Raw genomic sequence first — 10833 nt, forward strand, 5'->3', positions numbered from 1 at the left:
ACTCTCTCTAGACTGAATGAGATATGACAGGCTGAACACAGGTCTTCAATAACAAAGCCCATCAGCTTATGCCCAAAGGGCACTAAGGGAACCAATGCTGGTGTGTGTATTGTGAGAATGATGTTTGAGTGATGTTACTCACTTCCATGTAAGCCTAGAGAATTACCTTTTCAAATTGCATTCTGAATGACATCATCCAGACAAAACATGGTTTTAAAAACAAAACAAAATGATGTCCTAAAAATGAACATAAGATAATAGCCTGGATTACTGTTTCAGCTGCATGGATGGGTAGAAAGCCTGTCTTTTAGAGGTTTCTCCCAGAACAGTCAATAAACCTTAGTTGTGTAGAACTGAGGCGACAATGATACCTGGGTTGTAGGCATGACTGGAGATCAGAACAATATTATGTATAAAATCTTTATGGTAGCAAGTAAAACTGATAAAAATGTTGTGCTTTTGAGGTTCTTTTATGAATTTCTCATATCTTGTAAGTTTTTAATGAGGAATATTAGATCTGGCAGAATTTGGAGATAGGAAGCTTTAAATATATGCTATGGTTTTCAAATGTGAATATACAGCAATCTGATACTCATCAGAGAGAAAGGGGAAATGTTCTTTCTCAATTTGCTATTGCTAGCTTAATTGAAGGGCCTGTGACAAAGCCGTGTTTTAATTACTTCTAAAGTTTGTTTATCTAACTAAAAAAATCAGTTTATTAGTGTCTTAAGAGTTTAAGACATTGAAAACCTGCATACACACTGCAGGTTTCAGTAGTTTTCTAATAGTCCCTTTACCTTTTATTTGGCTCTCACAGGAGGAGAAACTGCCGAAATGCCAGGCATGTATCCACCCGGCGAGTATGACCTGGCAGGCTTTGCTGTCGGTGCAGTAGAGCGAGGGCAAATGCTGCCCCAGCTAGAGAGAATTGCTGATGGAGATGTGGTTATTGGAGTCGCTTCTTCTGGGGTTCACAGCAATGGGTACAGCCTTGTAAGGAGGATTGTTGAAAAGTCATCGCTGGATTTCTCTTCTCGAGTTGGCGTCTCTGGTGATCAGACATTAGGTGCTGTTTCTAATGCAGTTTCTTCCCTTGAACTTCTGAACAGAAAAATTCACACAATTTTCTTGTCTGTACCTTTGCTTTTGTAATTTTTCTAAGGCACTGAGAAAGTTACTCAAACACATTCTCATCTTTTTTTGTTCCCTGTAATCATGTATGCAGGAAAGAGTACAAAGCTAAATAACTAATTGTATGCTGAAAGGTAGGCATTGTTTTTCTGTGTTATTCAATGCTCACTTCTATCTGGCAAATTAGTATTCTGAGATTTCCCCAATTTTATATTGAGTAACCCTTTTTTTTTTTTTTTTTTTTTTTTTTTTTCCAGCATTGTAATTGTCTTCATTCATCTTCTTTCATCAACAGGAGATCTGTTGTTAACCCCAACTAAGATCTACAGTAAGACTCTGCTGCCTGTCCTTCGCTCAGGCCACGTAAAAGCTTATGCACACATCACTGGGGGAGGCTTGCTGGAAAACATCCCCAGAGTTCTCCCAGACTCCTTTGCTGTCATTTTAGGTAAGATAGAAAGAAAAGCTGAGAAACATTTGCATCTTAACATGTATAGATGTGGAAGTAATCCAAAGTGAATTGTCATCATTTGCAAAAACCTGCAATATTACTTGTAATTATATAACGCTAGTGATGTTATTGATGGGCGTTCACATATGGTTACCAGCTGGAGTAGACCTCCCACAATTCAGTGGACTTCAGTTAATCCTCATCACAATTTCATCAGATACTCTAGAAATATTATTTCACTTTTTACAGGGAAGTGAAATATGGAAAGGTAAACAACTTACTATAAGTTATGCAGTGTTCAATTGGGTTGTAACTATCATAGAGTTCTGAATTCTACAACTGTGTGTACATCATGATTCCATTACTTCCATTACATGCTTCTGTTACTAAACGTAACATGACAAGAAAGAAACTTACTTTCTTTGGAGTTCCATTACAGAGACTAGTCCAGAAGCGTTTCTTGTGATGCTGTATATCCACCCTTATCTTGTTGGAACTGGGAGAATTGTGGGTTTTGTGACAGTTTTTAAGGATACTGTTCTTGTACAATAGTTTCTCCAGAAGCAGGGTTGTCAACTTCGAGAGGAGGATTTTCCAAAGACTGCCTTACAACCCATTTTGGATTATTCATTAATAGTTTGAAGTGCAGAGGTATGATTAATTTTGTCTGAGTGAAACTTCATTCCTGTTCCCTAGTCATGTTCAGTAAGGAAAGAAAGAAACAAGCTGTTTCTCTGCATCTGAAACTGATTTCAGTCACACTAATGCTGCTGTGAGACTTAGTCTGTGCTTTCCATCTAGATTTTGCCTCTCAGTACTATAATAATTTTAGTATTTGTGCATAGGTAGTGCCTTCCACTCTTCATCTGTATTTTCAATTTTCTTCAGATGCTCTTAGCTGGAGGATTCCTGAAATCTTTTGTTGGCTCCATAAGGAAGGCAACATCTCTGAGGAGGAGATGGCTCGGACATTTAATTGTGGGATTGGTGCAGTTTTGATCGTTCAGAAGGAGCTGGCTCAGCAGGTGCTCAAGGAAGTGCAGAAACACGAGGCAGCCTGGCTGATTGGAAAAGTTGTCCCTCTACAAAAAGGTGACTGGATTTTTATTTTCCTAGATAAAAACAAAAAACTAAATTATTTCATCGATGCTTCTCCATGCCATTCAGCTGACAAACACTTAATTGGCACCTCCATGGCTTTTGTGCACAGGGTATTAAATTGTCAGTCCTAGTGATTTCTGTCTTAGTCTGTAGAACATGTGCTTAGCAATGTCAATTGTCACCAGAACTATAAATAAATATTGAGAAGTAAAGCAGTGTCACTGTTGACTTTTCATGGATATTTTCCTCCTCTCTGTGTTTCTGCCTTTATTTACTTTCTTTTTTCCTTCTATGTCTTCAGGTTCTGCCCATGTTAAAGTCCATAACCTACTTCAAGCTTTGCAAGCAAATAGGTCATTGTCTGTGCACAGCCATATCCAAGGCAAAATCCAAACAAACAAAGTGAAGGTTGCTGTCCTTATCTCTGGAACAGGTGAGAGTTTACATTATTTACTAGAGTATTGAAAAAGGAACTTCAACTCAGAATCAGAATCTCTTGAAGTCTGTGGAAGTCTGCGTTGTGTAAGCTTCACTTTATAACAAGGCTTTCAGCGCTCAGTAACAGGCAGCATAGATTTTGCCCTTAGCTTAATTTCATTCAGAAACAAAATGATCTTTACCCTCTGCAGCAAACTAACTATAAATTGCATATATTAATTTTAGCTACAAATTTCTGTTGTCTCTAGATTCAAGCAGCTATTGTTTTTTGCTATTGAGGCAGCAGCATTATTTTACAAACAGATCAGTTTCCTCTTGCCCCATAGTCACTTCCAGAGTTTCCAGTATTTCCACTTGTTAAGAGGTAAACCATCAGGACAATTTCAGCAACTACAGTTTACATAGCTAATTGCAAGTAAAAGCCCTGTAGACTGCAGGTATCAGATTTAGTTTCCAGTAATGTCAACAAATGAGAGATTACTGTTGACATTGGTGGTTTTTTGATTGAGTCTCACTCACATTGCCACTTATTTAAAACCTATTGTAGCTGTTGACTATATTTATTCCCTAGGAACAGCTTGATATTCATGAATTATTTTTTCACTCAGGCACAAACCTGGAAGCCCTCATAAATAGCACAAAGAAACCCACCAGTTTTGCAGAAATAGTTCTTGTTGTTTCTAACAAAGCTGGTGTGGAGGGGCTAAGGAAAGCTGAAAGAGCTGGTATTCCTACAAGGGTAAGTATTTCTCATCTTTTTAAAATTAACCTTCATTAGCTCTGACTACATCAGAAAAGTACTGTGAAATAATGATTAAAAAAAGTCTTAATGTTTTGTTGTTGTTCTGTCTTGATGTTTGTGCCCCTGGGCAAACTACCTAACATGGGAGCAAATTACTTCCTGTTCTCACTCTTAGAGATGCTACTATTAATGCTGATGGGGTGGGAATGGTCACTATATTAAACCAGTGCAAAACTTTTACAGTTTAAGCTTCACCATTTATTTAAGTGTACTGAAGTAGCAGGGTATTTTATCTGAGCATATTTTTAAAGTAACATGTTGAAGAAGCATTTGAATGAAGTAAGAGAGGTCGAACTTAATGAGACCTCTCATTGTTTCCCTGGGCATTGCTTCAGTCTTTTCAGGATTCATTCAAAACAAACTGTGATTCCCTTTGCGTCATTGGATCCATCACTGCACTGCTTTGCCATTTGTGTACAGATAGGAAATGCCACTGTTCTGACTTAGGAGCATTTTACAGTCGCTTTTCAGCAGTAACTGGAGATGATATGGAAGATTAGGCCCCCGTGCACACTTTCATCTTGGAGGGCTGTCTCAGTGGTTAAGACTAATGACAGAACAGGGGCACAGAGTTGTATGTGCTTTACTAGTTATTACCTAGTTGTGTCATTGTAGAGTTCAGCCCAGGTTGAGCTAGGCTTTCTTCCTTGTGCCCCCTGCCACCTTTTCAGCTCACTAGTTCTGGTTTTTCAAGACTACTTTATGATACTTAAATGTCCCAGTTAAGTTAAGTAGCACCACCTTATTCCTGTTGAAATTAATTAGTCTGTATTAGATGGAAAGTAAATAATGCAATGATGCTGTCCTTTTGCAGTAAGGGCTTTTTTAAATAGTCATGATTGACCTTTCTTTCAATGTTTTGTGATATAATCTGAGGCAAATTACTTAACACTAATCATATTTTAAGGTGAAATCATTCTTAGACTTTAGATTATCCTAATGACCTGCATTTATAGCTTAACTGTATGCAAACACTGGGGTCTGTAGCTGTGGGCCTAATGAGATAAAGCTTGGCTTTCTGATAATTACTCTGTGTTTATAGGAATTAAGACTGGTTATTTGTCTGTTAGCTGTATGCATTTTTGAAGTGTTCTTCTTGCTGTGTATAGGCATCTAACTGTAGCCACATGGGGATTTACTGGTTGTTTTCTCTTTTTTGCTAATGACTCCAGAGTACCATTCCATCCTATTTTTATGGCTTTTATATTAAATTAACTCGATGCTCATGTTTCTTTCTTTTTTGTATTGTCACAGGTTATTGACCATAAACTGTATGGAAGTCGCACTGAATTTGACAGTGCAGTTGACAGAGTCCTTGAAGAATTCTCAGTTGAGCTGATCTGCCTTGCTGGATTTATGCGAATACTGTCAGGTCCTTTTGTCAAGAAATGGGAAGGTAAGTGCTGCATAATTGTGTATGCATTTTAAGAAAAGAAAGAAAAAAAACCAAAAAAAAAAAAACCCCCCCCAAAAAAAAACCCATTTTTATAAATTATAATCAGGAAAAAAGGGAAGCCATAGAAAAGAGACCATATTAATTTTGAGTTTGCAAGAAATGAGACTTTTCACATTTGGTAAGGGAAGTGGTGAAAGGGAAAAAGTCCCTTCTGCTTCACAGAAGCTTGAGGAAACCACCTTCAAATGGTGGTCTTTAATTTATTGGAAAATGTTGTAAAGGAAGGCTTTTGGCCTCTGCAGACATGAGGTGTGGGCCACATTGTTGCCCAAGCAGTAAGTGTTGATTGTGGGAAGGAGAGTGTTCAGCCAAGGAGAAATCCTTCCTCTCCCAGATGAGCTTTGCCTGCAGGCTGAACTGCAGGGCAATATGTAGTTCCTGTTAACATCTCATAGTCTTTTGGTCAGGCATCCTGGGAGCTGTGTGAAACTTTGGGTGGCTCTTGTTCATCAGAGGTGTTTGGTGTCTCCATTCTAGTCATCTTTTTTTATTGGACTACATATTAGAAAGACATTTTTTACTGTGAGTGTGATGACACAGTGGAACAGGTTGCCCAGAGACGTTGTGAATGTCTCCTCCCTGGAGGTGTTCAGTGCCAGGCTGGATGGGACTGTGAGCAACCTGGTCTACATGGAGGAGTCCCTGCCTATAGTAGGGGATTGGAACTAGATGATCTTAAAGGTCCCTTCCAACCCAAACCATTCTGTGATTCTATCGTCTTTCACAATTTTGCACTTCTTTGTTAGGGGCCGATAGTTCCTCTGCCTCCTCCAGCTGTTACATTCCTTATCTTTTCTCTTTCAGTTTCATGCAGGGAGTTCTGAATCACACAGCGGCAGCTATTTCTCTCACTATTTGCTTTACTTCAGGCTTAGTCATGGTTACTTAAGCATGTTTACACTGGTCGCCAGCTGGTCACGCTGTACCCTGCAGCTCTCTGGGCCACCTCTGTTGTTCACATGGTGACTGTTGTTTTCTTCCGGGTGTGACACCACCTTTTACATCTGAACTACTTTTCAAACCTCTCTTGAAAAACAAGCATTCCTCAGAGACAATTTGTGTTATACTAAAGCTGTCAACTAACTTAAATTGGGTCAATTGGTTTTGTTTCTGTCTAGTGTAGAGTCCGGAAGACCAGGATGCAGGTCTCTGTGTTCTAGACAGCTGCTGTTGCTAGTCTGAACTGTCCAGGAACAGTCCATTTTTGTTGCTGCTCACCTAAAAGCTGTTAATTTCCCTTTCTCCAGCAGTTACAAGCACATAGGGCGTAAAGTTAGTTGTGAAACTCCTCTTCTTGCTTAATGATACTGAGACGTTAATTGTGAATCCTAACAGAAAAGACAGATAAAAAGAAATAAACAAACAGAAAGCCACTTTCTTTTAGAGCACTTCACAGAATCACAGAATCATTGAGGTTGGAAAAGACCTCTAAGATCACCTGGTTCAACCCTCAGCCCATCCCTACCATGCCCACTAGTTGCTGATCTAAGGAAAAACTGGGGAAACTCCAAAAGAAGTGCAGAGGGTTATTTTTATCTCAGAGTCCTCAGTACTTATTTGCTCAAGATGCAAATGCTCATGCTCTTTTGCTCAAGATGCTGATGATTAAAAGGGGGTATTTTTGAGATACAGAAGACGTTTGAGATATTGTTACAGATCAGTTGATACGGTTGCCTCGAAGTTTTGCAAGTCAAAATCCACATGAATCCTTGCGGTGAGAATGCAGGTTTTGTATTGCGCTGCCAGCAATGGCCTTCATTTCACATTACAAAACCACATGCCTCTATTTCAGTACACTGCTGCCTCCGCCAGCATATGTCAGCTCAGCCTTACTGCTTGGCATTTAGGTGGTGTTCAGTGAATCCCGATGACACACAGTCAGCCTAAGCAGGAGGTATGTGGAGATAGCGTGGGCATAGCATACTGTGATATAAATAGTGCTGATGGTCATTTCCTTAATCTTGCAAGGGTTTGTACTGAATCTAAGAGAAGAACCAGCACTGCTTAGCACCTTTGGATTTCATCGTAGTCCAGAGTTGGCAAGACAGTTGTCACAGACATATTAAAAGCAGACAGGGAAAGTGTGCTAGAAGAAAGAAGGTATTCTGATGGTTTAATGATGACTTGCTCTAAGTGAGACCTTAAAGGCACGGATAGGTACTGTCTCCCACTGTACAGCAATGCAGGAGCTAAGGCATATGCTTTCTCATTTAAGGAAAATGTTAGGGTACAAGCTTCCCAGGGTTCTAACCACAGACCCACCTGATTGAGCATTGAAGGTTATGTTATCCATTTCAGGATCTCCTAGCCAACTTTGTGCCTGGACAGTAGTAGTGGTAGACAGGTGCTTTTCGGAAGGGCAGAGCGGAGGACTCCTCTGTTAGCAGCTGCTGTCTTTCATTAAGCCAAAACAGATGGGGAGGAGAGGTCTGAGCTAAAGAATTTTTGCCTTGTCATAGGAGTCTGTTCAGTTTCAAGCTGCACCAAATTTCTTTGGGGTATTGAGTTTGTAAGAAGGGATTGTGCTTGTGATGAAAGAAGAGGGAGAACAACATGAGGAGAGAAAGGACAACAATGGAAAAAAAGATACGTATATTGATGATTAGTCACTGGAGAACTATGCTTCAGTTGTGGAGTTCATTGTAACTGATTGCTGTCTTTGATTTTCTGAAATGGCAACACATTCTGAAATGCTTTCAGTTGGTTATCTGGCAGTAATATTAAAAAATAAGCATAAGTGCAAAGGTCAGTGTGTAGAAAAATCTTTTTTGCAGATGTGTATTGTTCCTCTGTTGATTATTGATATACTTGGAAGTATAGTCTAAGTCTGAATGCTAAAAGGCAATGACCTCACTTATTCTTTTCTAGGAAAAATATTGAATATCCACCCATCCCTACTGCCCTCTTTTAAGGGAGCAAATGCCCACAAATTGGTGCTGGAAGCTGGAGTCCGAGTAACAGGCTGTACTGTGCACTTCGTGGCTGTAAGTATTTCCTTCCTCCACCCCTCATCACTGACAGGTCTTAAGATTTTCACCTTGGAGCTTGTGTGGAAATCCCTTACAGTATCCTGCTTGACTGCCTTTTCTCCTTCATTCATTCATTCATTCATTCATTCATAACATTATTAGGCAACACAGTGCTTTAGAGTTTGCTGTCCCTGGAAAAGGAGCTGGAAATGAATAGTCCATACAGGAGTTAAAACTTTACTTTAGTTAACTTCTTCCTTAAGTATCTCACTGCTGCCAGTTCAGCTGTTGCAGAGGCTGTAATAGTTTGTATTATGTCTTGACTAACCCTAAAATCTTTGTTAGAGAACAGTACTAACTTCTTATATTTTATCATACAGCCTTCCTTATTTGTTGCCTTCAAGAAGAAGAAAAATGAAAACAAAACAAAAACATTGGAAGCGGCACAAGAATTTTAGATTTGTTAAGAAGTAATCCTGTGTTTGTGGAAACAGAAAAACTTAATGTTAGAATCATAGAACGGTTTGGGCTGGTGGGGGCCTGAAATCCCACACAGCCCCAACCCCTGCTGCCTCCCACCAGCTCAGGCTGCCCAGGGCCCCATCCAACCTGGCCTTGAGCGCCTCCAGTTCTCTCTGTTAGTCTCCATAGGAAAAGTGCTCCAGCCCTCTGATAAAAGTCAAAAACTGAGGATTCAAATGCCAGAGATCTCTCAGCATGGAAGATGTACTTTGTATCAGTTCTGGGAGATTTTTTCCATCTTGTTTGGTTATCAGAGTTGACAGTAACTCTTTTCCAGTCTTCAACTGCATACTTCAGATTATCAGCCTTTTTTCCACTGTTCCTGGTATCTGTTTTCATGACTTTGGCTTTCCCTTGGAAAAAAAAAAAAACAGTTTTTCTCTCGTTTTCTAGTTAGAAGAATTACATTCCTTTCTCCATAACGTGACCGCTTCTTCCCTGTGTGGCAATGAGAAGCCACAAACAAACAGCCGAGCTCTGCCTCGTTAACATGCAAAAGAGAGATCTGCCAGTCCTGTGGTCTAGTTCTATGCCAGAGCTGGCTAATTCACTTTTCTGAATTGAAATGGCATCGCTAGGCCCAATATCCAGTCTGTCACGTCCTCAGTTAACACGGCTTTTGTTTTCTGGAGCAGACATGTTACTCACTTCTCCTTTTTCTTTGCAACCTACACTTCTGGCAGTTCCTCACAGGCCTGTGTGTCAGCATATTCTCTGTACTCTTCACCTTAGCCTCATTTCACGTTTCCTGCAATAAAGTAATGACAAACAAATCTCTGCAGCAGCTGGATTCCAGTGATGGTTACACATCCGTGCTCCTCTTTTTCATCTTCCAACCGCACAACTGTCTGGTTATTGCTTTTACAGGAGGAGGTTGATGCTGGAGCAATCATTTTCCAAGAGGCAGTTCCAGTGAAGATTGGTGACACAGTGGAGACCCTGTCTGAGCGGGTGAAGGAGGCAGAGCATCGGGCTTTCCCTGCTGCCCTGCAGCTCGTTGCCAGCGGGGCTGTGCAGGTGGGCGAAGCCGGCAAGATCTGCTGGAAGTAGATCCTTGGATGTGGCAGCTGAAGTGCATCCACTGGTCAAAACGGAGGTCACAGTTGAAAAACACACAGGCTGTATTCTCTTCACAAAGCGGCCCAGATTCTGGCCATATCCACTGACTTCAAATATTGAACCTGCTCTCAGTCAGACACCAAATAGAATTAAACTTCTGCTGACCATTTGCCTTCAGGGATTCCCCCATCGATCCATATGTGAATTCCTCTCAGAGATCTGTTCAGAGTCAAAAGAGCAGAGCCTGCTTTGGCCTGAACAGAAAGGGAATTAGGACTGGATACAAAATGCATTCTCTGCTTGTGAGACGTTCTTTAAAACTTCTGTTGAAGTTAAGTGCCTGAATTCTGGGAATGATATTTTCACCTAAAATAATGCTGATGCAAACCCAGGGAATGTTATAAGTGAAAACAGTAAAGTATTTTTCACAGTTGAATTATTGTGAAAATGCACTCAGTTTTCTTTTTTTAATTTTTAGTATAGCTGTGAAAATGTTTTAATTTTTTTTTACTAGAAGTATCATTTTTCTTCCATATAAACCAGAAGCATCTGCTTCCAGCTCTTTGTCTGCGCTTTAGAACTACTCTCGGAGAAAACCAGTTTCTCTTCTGTGTCCTAATCTCAATTTGGATTTGAAATAAAAGTCTAATAATGTTAGTGATTTGAACGTATCAGTATTTTTCCTTGGAATTCCCTTCCAAGGGTATCAAATGAAGAAGGGATTTATGAAGCAGAATCTGTCTTCATCTGCCATGCCACAACTGTAAATCAGTTTCAGAGGTTACAGACGTGCAAGGATTGAGGTGAAATTCCAGAGTGTGGTGACCTTACTGCTGCCATGGCCAGATGGTCTGTGATAAAGAAACTTGCTGACAAAATATTCCTGTTATCATTTGTCACTGAA

At 40.1% G+C, this 10833-nt stretch overlaps 1 protein-coding gene across 2 annotated transcripts in view; it reads left to right on the plus strand.

Moving 5' to 3' along the window:
* The window catches only part of GART (phosphoribosylglycinamide formyltransferase, phosphoribosylglycinamide synthetase, phosphoribosylaminoimidazole synthetase), a 36150-nt gene extending 25564 nt beyond the window's left edge, over positions 1-10586 (plus strand). For both annotated transcript variants that reach the window (XM_042866543.1, XM_042866542.1), the window contains 8 exons: positions 818-1066; positions 1427-1579; positions 2471-2674; positions 2985-3116; positions 3730-3860; positions 5178-5319; positions 8248-8363; positions 9738-10586. In XM_042866543.1, the coding sequence (XP_042722477.1) occupies positions 818-1066; positions 1427-1579; positions 2471-2674; positions 2985-3116; positions 3730-3860; positions 5178-5319; positions 8248-8363; positions 9738-9920 (1310 nt within the window). In that variant the 3' untranslated portion in view covers positions 9921-10586. The remainder of the gene's footprint in view (positions 1-817; positions 1067-1426; positions 1580-2470; positions 2675-2984; positions 3117-3729; positions 3861-5177; positions 5320-8247; positions 8364-9737) is intronic.
* The last annotated feature ends 247 nt before the right edge of the window (positions 10587-10833 follow it).

This window comes from Lagopus leucura, unplaced genomic scaffold, assembly GCF_019238085.1.
Source record: "Lagopus leucura isolate 7727_CA_CO unplaced genomic scaffold, USGS_WTPT01 Super-Scaffold_100001, whole genome shotgun sequence".
NCBI classification, from domain to species: Eukaryota; Metazoa; Chordata; class Aves; order Galliformes; family Phasianidae; genus Lagopus; species Lagopus leucura.